Raw genomic sequence first — 14,141 nt, 5'->3', positions numbered from 1 at the left:
AACCTAGAGAAAACTTAGAAGCAGGATAGATGTGGACCAAGGTAACATTTAGAACATACAAACCAGTAAGAATAGATAGGAGATGACTTCTTGGAATTAGGTTTCAGTACAGATTGGCAGATTTGTACTAGAGCCCCCTTAGCTTAGATTCCCTATACTAAAGCCTCAGACACGGATTTGAGTGTACATTGTTGATAGAGGGATGGCTTCTCAAAAAACAAAACAAAATAAAAAAACATGTTTAAGGGAGTGAGTGAAGCAGAATAGAGATGTGTGTGTGTGTGTGTGTGTATGTGTGTTTGCGAAGCTAGGAAAGGATGTGTTCTCAAGCAAGTTTTAACCTTGGTCTTATTTATAGAGTCTCTGGAGCATAAACCACAGCACAGAGCTGTCCCCCTCGAGGCAGAGGGGCCAGCCTTTTGTACCTCTCTGTTAGAACTATGAGCTGCCTGGTTGAGGCATGGTGGCTCATGCTAGCGAAGGGCAATTTGCTATAGAAAGGAGGGACCTGTAAGCCACTGGCAGCCAATACTCAGAGCAGCTGGGGAAGGAGGATCCGGGCAGGACATTAAAACAGCATTTATTACAGTCAGCCATTTGCACAGCACCTATGTATCTTCTTCTTACCTTAACTTCACTCCATCTAGGCACAACTTCTCCAGGACTTTGTGGGTATAATTCTGGGGGAATCTTAGAACAGGGAGGTTAGTGGGATATATAGCTAATAGTATATCCTAATGGATCCTAGGGTTGTAATTTGTTTTTTACAACTTTATTGATACATGATTTACATGCAATATTTGATACATATTTCAAATGTACAATTTGATGAGTTTTTGTAAAATGGCATTGTGGAGATGTAATTGACATATAATAAACTGCACATATTTATAGTATACAGTTTGACAAGTTTTGACATATTTATATACCCATGCAGTCATCACCACAGCTGAGATAATCAATCTCATTCTACCCCCATTCTGTCTCCAAGTAACCACTGATCTACTTTCTGTCATAATAGATGAGGTTTCATTTTTCTAGAATTTTATAAAAATGGAATTATATATTATGTATTATTTTTTCTTCTTGGTCTAGCTCTTTCACTTATAGTTATTTTGGGATTCATTCATATTAATTATTACTTATCTTTCTCCTATGTCCATTTTATATTCTTCTCACTCTTACACTTCTGTTGGTCTTGATGGCTTGTCTGGTAGGATGACTGTGGTTGCCATGCCTTTATCAAACTATGATTGTTGATACCCACCAGCAGTTTTCATTTGGTATGGGACTATGCAGAGATATCCCAGTAGATTATCTGCCACCTGTAACAAGCTACTAGATACTATTAAAAAAATAGTCTTCTATTTTTCTGGGTCCTGCTAAAGTTGGAGTGTCTCCCCAGGGAACACCAATGACTGGAACTAGAGAGCTGCTCATCATGAACTGGATTCTGACAGGCTCACCAAGTCATGAGGTCAGGTGGGCTCAAAGAGTCCAGCTAAAATTAGGTGCAATCAAGATCATGCTCAAGCAGATCCAGAGTATACAGGTTAACTTCAGAAGTAGATGGCCCAGAACCCATGTCAACTACCACCAACTGGCTAACAGTACTTCCACAGCTCACACCTATGGCCTCATGCTGGGGTGGGGTGACCTAAGACCAGCAGACAAGGAAGAAAAAACCCAAACTTGGTTCATGGATGGTTCAGGTTGTGTCTCGGTGATGCCAGCTTTTCCCTCCATCCTTTGAAGATGGAGTAACATGCTTCAGGAAGAAATGCACTCTTTAAAATAGTGAAAATTATATGGTGTATCCCCAGTAGGTGGAATACTTGGGTCTGGGAGGTAAAAGAGTGGCTCTACACAGCTATCAGTGCCCACTTGGAGAGTGTATTAATTAGACTTTTCCAGAGAAACAGAATAAATAGAATATTTATATTTATAAATATATATATTTCTATATATAAAATTTTATATATATATGAAGAAATGGACTTGTGCAATTATGGAGGCTGGTAAATCCCAAGCTCTGCAGTCAGCAAGCTAGAGACCCAAGAGAGGCCTTAACACTTACCAATGGTGTAAGTTTCAGGCTGCTCAAGACTCAAGGAAAGCCAATGTTTCTGTGTTAGTCCAAAGGTTGGAAAAGACTGATGTCACAGTTAAGCAGTCAAGCAGGAAGAGTTCCGTCTTATTTGAAAGAGGGTCAGCCTTTTTGTACCATTCAGGCCTTCAACTGATTGGATGAGAGCCATCCACATTCACAACAATCTGCTTTATTCAGTCTACTGATCACTCTCTTTCAAATACATCCTCACTAACTCACAGAATAATATTTGACTAAATATCTGGGCACTCTAGGAGCCAGTCAAGGTGACACATAAAATTAACCATCACAGGGAGTTTGTGTTTTCTATTCCTGCAGCTTGAGGTTCTATGAGCATGATCGACTTTGATTATCATGAGAAGGGAAGATTATTGTTACATAACAGGAAAGAGAGGAAGATGGTTGGTTCTCAGGTTCCCACTTCCCTTAAAGAGAACATGATAATTAGATCCGAGTGCTTGTCATTCACTGATAGACAAATCGAGAAGTAGTGTAAGGGAAGAAGTGAGAAGGGATGGAGAAGGGCAAACTGTCAGGAGCAAGGATGTGAACTCAGGTAAAGTCTAGTAATAGATAGCATTACAGGGAAAGCACTACAGAACCTAAACCATACCAGAGTTGTTTCTTCTTGAATTATGGGACTGGCCTTTTCTATGCTTTCTTAGTCAGTCATCTGTTCTTAACTACTGGGGGTTATAATTTTCTGGACAGGGTAGCTCCAGTCAGCTGAGGGCAATTCTTTGGGAAAGTAGAGAGCTGTGAGCTGTTAACAGTTAGCTGGGAAGAGTCACTGGTCCAGCAGACAGGACTAAAAGAGTGTGTGCCTGCTTATGAAGATCAAGCAGTTCTTGTTGAGTCTGTGTGGACATAGGTTGGGCTGTGAGTGCTGGAATGCAGGATGAGGAAAGGCCTTCCTGTCATCTGTCTAGTAGCCATGGCCTGCTTATTTTTGCAGTGTAAGGGCTATGCTTCCTTGGCTCTGGATGCATAGGGACATAGGATACATATTATAGAGTAGTTATAGTTTTCACCTATCATAAGGAGGATAGATGGACTAATGTAAACACTCCCTAAATAATAGATTCATGATTTAGAAATGTCCCAGACATAAAAATGGCAAGTAAGTATACTACTGCCTCCTCGTGCCCATTCCAAATTCACCATTTCCCCTTGCATGACGCTGGATAATCCCAGACCTTACTGGATTGGTGGCACTGTTGTTTACCAGTGCAGGGGATCTTTTTTCCACACCTCTTAAACAGCTTCACTTCCTGTTCACATAATAGTTAATTCTGCTTTAGGAAACTTCTCCATACATGTACCCTACTTCCCTGCTTTGCCTCTTTCTTGTTCCACCTGGTCATACCTTCCACACCCTCCACAAAATGTACTTATCAGGGAGCCCTGTTGATGGCTCAGACATGAAAATACCATTAAAAAGTGCATGTTCATTATCACCTGTGATCAGTGCAGAGAAATTTCAGACAGGATTGATTTCCCTAGGTATACTGATGGTTCTTGGCTGATTATTCCTGTAGTGGTAAGAATTTAAATTCTTATACAATTCACTCAGTGCATAAATTTGGAAAATACTACCACTTTTAAGGATCTCAAGATGCTCTAACAGGATACTAAAGGTAATTCACATTCTTTATTCTTAACCTCTGATCTCTGATCTCTGACTCTGATGACCTGGCTTCCACCATATGGCAACCTTAAAAAGTTCTGTGGTTCTTTCTTTGAAGCCCTGCACAGAGCCAGGCTTGGCTCTCTTAGTCTTTCTTACCTGAGGAAAGTCCGATCACTTGACACATAACCTAAACTTAAGAAATGATGCTTTACTGGCATTAGGTCTCTAAATTGCAGACACTGCTCCTAGAAGTGGAAAAATATCCTCTGACAGGTTAACTTTACAAACAGAACCCTACAAAAAAAACAGTAAATAAATATCATGCATCGATTTAGTGATTATATGTTACCTTTATTTTAGCTTAAAAATCTACAGTCTGGGGGCGCCTGGGTGGCTCAGTTGGTTGGACGACTGCCTTCAGCTCGGGTCATGATCCTGGAGCCCTGGGATGGAGTCCCACATCGGGCTCCCAGCTCCATGGGGAGTCTACTTCTCCCTCTGACCTTCTCCTCTCTCATGTTCTCTCTCACTGTCTCTCTCTCTCAAATAAATAAATCAAATCTTTAAAAAAAATCTATAGTCTGGTTTATAGTCAAATATGCCTTAGTTTACTAGTGGAGTTAAGCATATTTTCTTTTACTTATTAGTCATTTGTATTCTCCAGAATCAGGCTGGAGATCCACTTTCAGAGGTCCCTAAAACAGTCTACTTGGAATTGGAAGTAGGGGTGGGAGAACCAAGAAGGGGGCTTTGCAGAAACAGAAAGAAGGTATGATGATGAGGTGATTGTGGGAGATATGTGAGCAGAGGTTCCTCGGCTCATTTCCCGGCCTGGTTCAGGGTGCTTGATTACGTTCCTTTCCCCCAGGGCTAGAATCCCTGTTTGTCTTTCACCTTTTTTCCTTCAGGGTCGATTCCATTCTTTTGGGGCTTGACCCATTTTCTCCCTTTCAATAATTTTTCTTTTTAATCATATTCTTCTTTCCTCATCTTCCTTTTGGAAAGTGACAAATGGAGACACAGCAGCCTCGGTCCTCAGCTCTGGCCTTCTTTTAGGTGGAACAACATAATGGTGGTGACTTCTTAAAAAAATAAAACTATAGGGGCGCCTCAGTGGCTCAGTGGGTTACAGCCTCTGCCTTTGGCTCGGGTCATGATCCCAGGGTCCTGAGATCGAGCCCCGCATCAGGCTCTCTGCTCGGAGGGGAACCTGCTTCCTCCCTCTCTCTCTGCCTACTTGTGATCGCTGTCTGTCAAATAAAGCTTTCGTTTAAATAAATAAATAAATAAATAAATAAAACTATATATTTAGAGAAGAAATAACTAAAATACTGATATTATCATCTTGCTCTGGGAATACAGTCACTAAAAATACTGAAATAATTAGTAGTTCAGCTTTAGGAAACATCGGGGGTGTAGCTACCAAAACCTATATTTTGGTACTAAAATGTAGAAGTCAGGTATTTACTTAGTAAATAATTGATTTCTACTCAGAAGCTGCCTTTTGATTTTAGACCTACCTCTCTCTGGCCACCCTGATAAACATGGAAGGCTTTATTTCCTGAGTTTTCAGTAAACAGACGTTTTGCAAGGGTTTCAGGATTTCATTTTAATGTTATTAGCATTTTGTTACATGTATACAGGCACCAATATTATGTGATTGCTGTTATTCTGTAGCTATTAAAAATATAAATAAAATAAAATCTCTGTACAACTGGTGATTAGAAGTAATATCTTTAATCATACCCAAATGTGTTTTGGCCTTTGCTAATCATTTCTAGGTGCCTTGTGCTAGTAGTGCAGATGGTTCACTTCAACTTTGTTTGAAGATGGCGCATTAAAAGGTGATGACAAGTAAAAAATTAAAAAATTTTAAAAATGTGATGACAACTGAAACCTATTCAAGTGAACCATCTGAAAAGAACTACTTCTTCAGTCTCTCCTAGTAGGGATATCTTATATCCTTTTATTCCCTCTGTTGTTTTGTATATATTTTTAACAATTTAAATCACACATTTCTTACAAACATTGCAAGATCTATCACTAATTTTGAGCTAAAATTTGTTGTTGCTGTTATTAACTAATATTTAATGAGTTCTTACATTCTACAGGGTTTAGAATCTAGGTAACATCTGAAAACATGGAGATCCTCAATTATAAGAGAATTTTTCTTTACCTTGTCATTTTAATTCCTGCCAGTCTTCTATGGAGAGTTTTCACTGTGTTTGTAGATTTTTTAAAAACTCGAGCTTGGTTTCGCTAAAATGTCTTCCCCCAAAAGAATACATGCTGATAGTTTTTTCTGGTTGTTGTTAAATCTTAGGTATGTTTAATTTCTTCTATATCAATTGCCTATTAACTTGGAATTCTTACAGACTCTGGACAATCCAGTTCTACTGTATTGTGTTCAGATATTTTCATCCACTCACTCATGAAGAACTCTCTAAAGTATTACCTATTGATCTGCTTGCTCTAGGCTCACATTTTCTGAAGAGTTGGGGGATGTGATTTGTGATTATGGGGAACAGGATACTTATAACAAGGCCAAGTGCCTGGCTTTAGCTCAGATGATCTACAGTGAATGTGGCCTGCACAAGAAAGCTCTTCTTTGCATATGTAAACAGGGCCAGATTCCTGGGGCCATGGAATACATACAGCAATTCAAGGACTTTACTTACGGTGAGTGCCAGTCTACTTAATTGTATGCATTTGAATTCTAGACTTTAATTGTGAGATCACCCGTGGTAGTAGGCAATATTTTGGATTTACATTTTAAAGTCTGTTTCACATATACTGATGAGTAGATTTGTCTGTTTGTTGTTAGCAAAACCTATCTAACTTTTATTGAGTACCTACTTTGTGCCAGACTCTGGCTGAGGTGTTCTCACATCCTTCCAGCCAATCCCTATAACAGTCCCATCAGGTAGGCACTGCTAGGCCCACCATGTAAGTGGAGATACTGAGCCCCAGAGAAGGAAGTGAGCCATAGTTTGCACAGAAGTAACTGCGAACCAAGAGAGCGAAGTTTGTCTGTGGTACTCATGGTGGGTCCTGGTTAGCTGTGGCCAGCCCCCTCAGAGTGGTCTTTGCCTTAAGGTCAGTTATGGCTGAGGAGATGTTTTCCTCAAGTGTCTGGCAAAGGCACCAGGGACTGAGCCTGGGGCTGTCCTGTGAGAGAGCCTAGCAGCCTTGGAGAAAGTGGATGTTAGGGTGTTACTGCTTCTCTCCCTTTGAAGTACACGGTTTATTTTGCAGGTATTTTAGACCATGCTACTTAAAGGATTTTCTTTTAATGGATGAACTTACTTGTTACATAAATGTTCTGGACTATGATATAAGCATTAGAAATGAAGACTTAGTAAAATAATGTTCATTTCAAAATTTTGAAACACCTGGGTTGTAATTGGGAATGATCTGAGATCATTGTCAACCTTAAGGTAACCTTAGTTGAATGAGTTGATCTTTTATTTCGAGTTTAGTTCATCAGAATTCTAAATGTACAGGCATCCTGACATCTCCCCCATCTCAGGACTGTGTCTTGATTCTGATTTGCACGTTTTGTACCCCAATTCTAAGAAGTTGCAAATGGAATAAAACATAGCACTTTAAGGTCATATTTTTCCAGGAAAGAAGAACATTGATGGCTGTTGAATCTGGTCAATTTCAAACAATAAATTGAATTTTCCTTAGGATCTAGTTTTTAAAGTTATGAATTTCTTTATTTTTTTACACTTGATACTATAATTTGGCTTTTTACATGCATGACCTACTTAAATCGTTATGTTAACTATAAAGTAGGTTTGGGGGATGCCTGAGTGGCTTAGTTGGTTAAGCAGCTGCCTTCAGCTCAGGTCATGATCCCAGGGTCCTGGGACTGAGTCCCGCATCAGGCTCCTTGCTAAGAGGGGAGCCTGCTTCTCTCTCTGCCTCTGCCTGCCATTCTGCCTGCTTGTGCTATTTCTCTCTCTCTGACAAATAAAGAAATAAAATCTTTAAAAAAAAAAAGACTTAGGGGCGCCTGGGTGGCTCAGTTGGTTGGGCAACCACCTTCGGCTCAGGTCACTGTCCTGAATCCTGGGATCGAGTCCCGCATCGGGCTCCCAGCTCCATGGGGAGTCTGCTTCTCCCTCTGACCTTCCCGCCTCTCATCCTCTCTCTCTCTGTCTCTCTCTCAAATAAATAAATAGAATGCTAATTTCTTTAAAAAAAAAAAAGACTTAAAAAAAAGTATGTTTTGTTATTATCCCTATTTTATAGATTAAAAAAAAACTCTGTTTCCCCAGAGAGGTTAAGGCTCAAAGAAGTAATTAATTTGCCTATACACACAACAACAACAGAACAGAATCTGGTATAGTACTCAATATTTGTTGAATGAATTATATATTTTATTTTTATTATCTAAGTATGCAGATTCAATTTCTGTTTTAGGTATTATTTTCCATAGATGATAGGTTATTTTAGTCAGTTTAGACATGGAGGAATATAAGTTTAATTACTCCTAGAATTTTGGGATGCCTGGGTGGCGCAGTTGGTTGGACGACTGCCTTCGGCTCAGGGCGTGATCCTGGAGTCCCGGGATCGAGTCCCACATCGGGCTCCCAGCTCCATGGGGAGTCTGCTTCGCTCTCTGACCTTCTCCTCGCTCATGCTCTCTCTCACTGTCTCTCTCTCTCAAATAAATAAATAAAATCTTTAAAAAAAAAAAAAATTACTCCTAGAATTTTTATTGACTGAAATGTTAAGTTTCTGTTTTGCTTGCAAAATTTGCCTTGCATAAGTGAATAGAAACATGACTGACTCATTATCATATTGTTCTGTTCTTCTAGTAGTGCATTACAATCTAAAATGATTAAATATATATTATAATAATTTGTGAAGTAATAACACTTTTATGTAATTAGAACCTTGATGTTTATTCTCAGAATTTCTTTAGCACATCAAAAGATGAAAATAGTAATGAGAAAAAAAATAACTTTCTTTTTTTTTTTTTTTTTAGATTTTATTTATTTATTTGACAAGCAGGCAGAGAGGCAGGCAGAGAGAGAGGAGGAAGCAGGCTCCCTGCTGAGCAGAGAGCCCGATGTGGGCCTCGATCCCAGCACCCTGAGATCATGACCTGAGCCGAAGGCAGCGGCTTAACCCACTGAGCCACCCAGGCGCCCAGAAAAAAATAACTTTCAAACAAACAATGTTTGAAAATTACTTTCCTTATTTTACTTTTTAATGAGAAACAACCACAGCTTTCCATGGTATCATATTGGTCTTGGGAGTCAGATTCAATTTGTTAATATTTTCTGGCTTCAGAAAAAATGTTGTCCCTTAGATTTAGACTATCAGTCAAACATTTACAAATTAAAAAACCCAAGCCAAACAAAAACAGAAAAATTCTAAGAAATTTGTTCCAAAAGCGTAAGTGTTACTAAAAGAGCATCTGTTTTAAAAGTTATTCCCCCCCCAATAATTTTTAGAATAAAGCCGGAAATGATTTGTTTGTTCACTTTCCCATTATCATTAAACAAGTGAATGTACGTATCTGGAAATTGGAAATACCTATTTTAAATGTGAGCTTCTCAAACTTTGTGGTCTTGGGTCTCTTTTACACTTCTAAAAAGCACTGAACATCCCAAAGAGCTTTTACTTACGTGGGTTATGTCTACTGATATTTATCCTATTAGACATTAAAGCAGAAGATTTAAAAATATTTCTTTATTCATTTAAAATAACAGTAATCCCATGACATATTATCATAATAAAATTTTTTTTTTATAAAAAATAACTTCCCAAACCAAAGAATTTCATAAAAGGAGTTGCATTTTCCATATTTTGTAAATCTCTGTAATGTCTGGTTTAATAGAAGATAGCTGGCTTCCCATATCCACTTCTATATTCAGTCTTTTGTAATATCACATGTCATGTAGTCTCATGTATATTTGTGAGAGAATGAGAATGAAAAAAACAAATAACAACTTAGTGTTTTTATGAAAGTAGTTTTGACTTTGTAGACCCTAGACCATATTTTGAGAACCACTGCTCTAGATATTTGTGAGTTAAACAGGTATCATACTTGGTATGCCTTTATAATCTTATTAAAACAGAACATCCATGGGGCGCCTGGGTGGCTTAGTGAGTTAAAGCCTCTGCCTTCAGCTCGGGTCATGATCCCAGGGTCCTGGGATCTCTGCTCAGTGGGGAGCCTGCTTGCCTTCCTCTCTCTCTGCCTGCCTCTCTGCCTACTTGTGATCTCTGTCAAATAAATAAATAAAATCTTTAAAAAACAAAACAAAACCAAAAAACCCAGAACATCCAAGAGATAAAAAAAAAAATGATTAATAGGGACTCCTGGGTGGCTCAGTTGGTTGGACAACTGCCTTCAGCTCAGGTCATGATCCCAGAGTTCCAGGATCAAGTCCCACATCTGGCCCCCAGCTCCATGGGGAGTCTGCTTTTCCCTCTGACCTTCCTTTCACTCATGCTCTCTCTTACTGTCTCTCTCTCAAATAAATAAATAAAATCTTTAAAAAAATGATTAATAATATGTTAAACCAAGGAATGGTGAAATGGATTCCAAAATGTGGTAAGCAGAGAGGAAAGGTCATGAGATTGGAATTTGTATTCCTTCTAATTAGTCAGAGAACATACCTTGCACATATTTGAATAAATATTGGTTAATTAATGAATTCAGGGAGAAAGGGATTTGAATACCTGATTGAATGAAGCAGAGTGAGATGTGTGAGTTATGAAATGTTGGAGGAAGAGGGGTGCTATATAATAGCTTCACCTTAGTGGAGGCCAGTTTGAGTGACCGAAATCATAAACTTCTACCTGTTCTCTATGGAAATTAAAAAAAAATTTTTTTGACTTTATTGATACAGAATTATATTCTGTTATTCCTTGTTTCTTCTTTTACCATTTCTCTCTGTATTTCTCTGTATTTTGTGTGTGTGTGTGCGTGCATGCATGTGTAAATATACATACATGCATACAGTGTACACACTGGAGGAGCATTACTATAGATTGAAAGGTCATAGACTCTGGGAGGTCAGATGAACTGTTCTACTTTATATCATGTGTATAATTTTGGGAAAATTAACTTCTCTAAACCTGTTTCTTCCCTTTCAATGTGAGAATAATGTCTCACTTATATTGAATATTAAATGCAGTGATTTAATAGATTTAAGCTCCCAGTACAGAAATTTGTGTTAAATAAACACTTATATTGCCTGTCAGAGTGCAAATTATGTTTATGGGAGTTCTTGAAAGGCTCTCAGAAATTATTCTGAAAACTACCTCTGTTGTGACCCAAGAAGAGTATTTTTACTTGAAAAACTTTAGTAAATTAACATAAAGTTTACAAATTTAAGAATGTAAATCATGATTGCAGTACTAGATGAACTCAGTAGTTAGCTAGTGTATTAAACCATATGAATTTGGAGTCAAAAATGGTCAAATACAGGCAACTTCATATGGCTCAGCCTCCAGCTACTTGAACTGGCTGATACCTTCTTAAAGTCTTCATTTTTGAGTTCCTAAATACTTGATATTTTTAGGAAAAATATTACTGAGACCCCTTTTCTGTGCAAGGCATGGGAAGAAACAAATTATACTGACTAGGAACTGGTCCAAATATCAGCCTCAGGGTATAGACAAACATAATAATGTAGTGTTAGATGGAACCTTAGAAATTGGAGATACCAATTCTAGCACTTTTAAAGTGCATAAACTGAGATCCAAAAAAATAAGCAATTGGCGGAACTGTGATTAGAACTCAGATTTCCTGATTGCCAATCTAATCCTTTATATTCTACCCTGTGGTAGAATAGAATTACCCTTTGATAATTTGTTTTTCTGGTAGTCTGTGTTATAAGAAGTGTTCGTTCATATTTTTGCTATACTGAGCATGATTTTTTTTTTTTTAAATTGGAGAGAGTACTGTTGAGTTCATTGAGGGCTTTGGAAGAATTGGAAAAAGAAGTGTTGTTTGGCAGGTACAGACATTAGCTGGTCCCAGTTCGTAGTTGATGTATCATACTAGGATGTTGGGACATAGTTTTTTGTATGTTTTACTTTCAGATGACCTGATGCAGTTAATAAAGTTATGTCCTCACATCGAATTAATTCAGTGTCTGACTAGAGAATGGAATGGGAAACCACCATCTTTATCTTTTGGTCTTGCTATACTTCATCTGTTTTCTGTGGATCTGAAAAAAGTTGGTATTAAGCTACTTGAAGAAATAAGTAAAGGTGGGAAAAGTAAGTATAGTAAAATGTTATCATAGAAGAGAAAGTAGTGGATTGTTTAGGGAAAGGTTCAAGATCATTATGTCTGAGAACTCATTTTTCCTAAGAGTTCCTTCTCGGCAGGAATTGACTTTAGGAGTTTATAAATGTAAAGATTACCATGTCAATATAGTCTGTTGACGACAGTATGTATTTCTTGAGGTAATTACAATGAAGAGAGAATCTTTGTGAAGCTTTAGGGGAACATCTTAATAATTATACTGACTAACACTACTCTAAAAGCTGTACATATATTAACAAATGTGTATATTTAGTAATTTTGTATGATTTAAAATGCTATTTTTAGACATAAACACTATATATTTTTATTCTTAAACCAAATACATATGTAAATGTCATTTCCATATTATGTTTACTCTGAATGTAACTCTGGAGTGGGATCAAGAATAACTAATTATGTCTCACTTTTTTCTTTGCTTTCTCTAATTTAATATAGGAACTTGAGCAGATAGCTGGATTTTGAATTGTTATATGGGGTTAAAAGAATGAATAGCAAATTACATGAAAATGTATTTGGGAAGATAATTTTGAAATTTTCATTACAGATATGAAATAAAATATTTTATTTGAAAGAAAAATAATAATCATGGTAGAAATAAAATAATAGTGCTGACAATATTTTTAAAAGAGATCCTCTTTCATTAGGTTTCATAAGTAATGCAGGTAATAGATAAGAAATGATTCCCTAAATAAATATATTCCAAAGAGGGTCACCATAACTGATTTTCAAAAGTAATATCATTAGTTTTCTTTATTTTATTTTATTATTTTTAAAAGATTTTATTTATTTATTTGACAGAGAGAGATTACAAGTAGGCAGAGAGGCAGGTAGAGAGAGAAGGAGGAGGAAGCAGGCTCCCTGCTGAGCAGAGAGCCCGATGCGGGACTCGATCCCAGGACCCCAAGATCATGACCTGAGCCGAAGGCAGCGGCTTAACCCACTGAGCCACCCAGGTGCCCTCATTAGTTTTCTTTAATAAACAAAATCATTCTTTTATTTCCTTTAGAAAAATATTTGTTATAGAAGCCCCATCATTAAGAGGTGTCTCTCTATCCAGAGATAGGAGGAATTTGCCAAAGAGGTTTTCAAGCCCTTAGGTCAGCACTACTAGGGAATTTTATAAAAAGAATTTGAAGGATCTTGAAAACTAGACCTGTAGGCCCCAGTTATATTATAGTGTCTAGCGGTACCTTAGAGTCTCTGAATAAAGCTGAGCCCTCGTTCTTCGTTTTTTCAAACCCCTTCCTTGTAGCCTTCAACCGAGAAGGATATGAATAGAAGCGTGGGAATGTGAGAGGTAGTAGAGGGTTGAAGTGAGGCATGAAAAGGTTAATGAAAAAGATGAAGAACCTAACACTTGATTACTTAAACCTGAACTGAAACACTCCACTTTAAACTTATAGGGATCAACTTTAATAGTCACTTTAATAGTTGAAATGATATCCCTGTTTTTGAAGAATTGCTAAGTGTGGGTTTTCAAGTAAGAATAAGTGCCACTATAACATTATAATCTTTTTCCCTCAGGTATAGTCGAACATCTTATGATAAATGATCAATTTTTCTCATTAGAAAACTGGCAAGAAATAGCAAATATATGTTTACAGAATGGCTTTGACCAGTTATCTCAAGACATCATGTCCATTCTTCGCTCTCAGGCTGGAGTAACTGAAATTTCTGAAGAGGATGATACAGTCAACTTAATGGAACATGTTTTTTGGTAGTTCTGTGTCTTAACCAGCTGAGGGAGCTTATATAACATTTTATGTGTATTGGTTGGGTAAACTAATTTTGGCATACCTAACTTAAAAATAAATGTAAAGTATGAAGCTCTCAGAAAAAAAACGTGCTGTTTTTGTTGTGATGATTTGTCCTCGAAACATTTATACCGTTGCTTTCTTTTTTCTATATGGTCATTTCTGATATTGAATCTTGATAAAATCCAAGAGTATAACTTTGTATAAAACTCAGTTTTGGCACTTCTATCTAAGGGCATAAGCTAATGTCTAGATATAGTTCTTTCTGGGGATCTATTTTTACAGCAAGAACTGAGGAAGGTGTAAATAATATCCTGTCCAACTAATTTCGCAGATAATGAATGCTTT

General features: G+C 37.4%; 1 protein-coding gene across 1 annotated transcript in view; it reads left to right on the top strand.

The window, feature by feature from the left end:
* Nucleotides 1-13,873, top strand: part of CLHC1 (clathrin heavy chain linker domain containing 1) — a 40,202-nt gene extending 26,329 nt beyond the window's left edge. Inside the window, exons 9-11 of the mRNA XM_044263970.1 lie at nucleotides 6,217-6,419; nucleotides 11,811-11,990; nucleotides 13,564-13,873. Of these exons, the coding sequence (XP_044119905.1) occupies nucleotides 6,217-6,419; nucleotides 11,811-11,990; nucleotides 13,564-13,760 (580 nt within the window). The 3' untranslated portion in view covers nucleotides 13,761-13,873. The remainder of the gene's footprint in view (nucleotides 1-6,216; nucleotides 6,420-11,810; nucleotides 11,991-13,563) is intronic.
* Nucleotides 13,874-14,141: the final 268 nt, after the last annotated feature.

This window comes from Neovison vison, chromosome 8, assembly GCF_020171115.1.
Source record: "Neovison vison isolate M4711 chromosome 8, ASM_NN_V1, whole genome shotgun sequence".
NCBI lineage: Eukaryota > Metazoa > Chordata > Mammalia > Carnivora > Mustelidae > Neogale > Neogale vison.
This window is presented reverse-complemented; position numbering and strand designations above follow the sequence as displayed.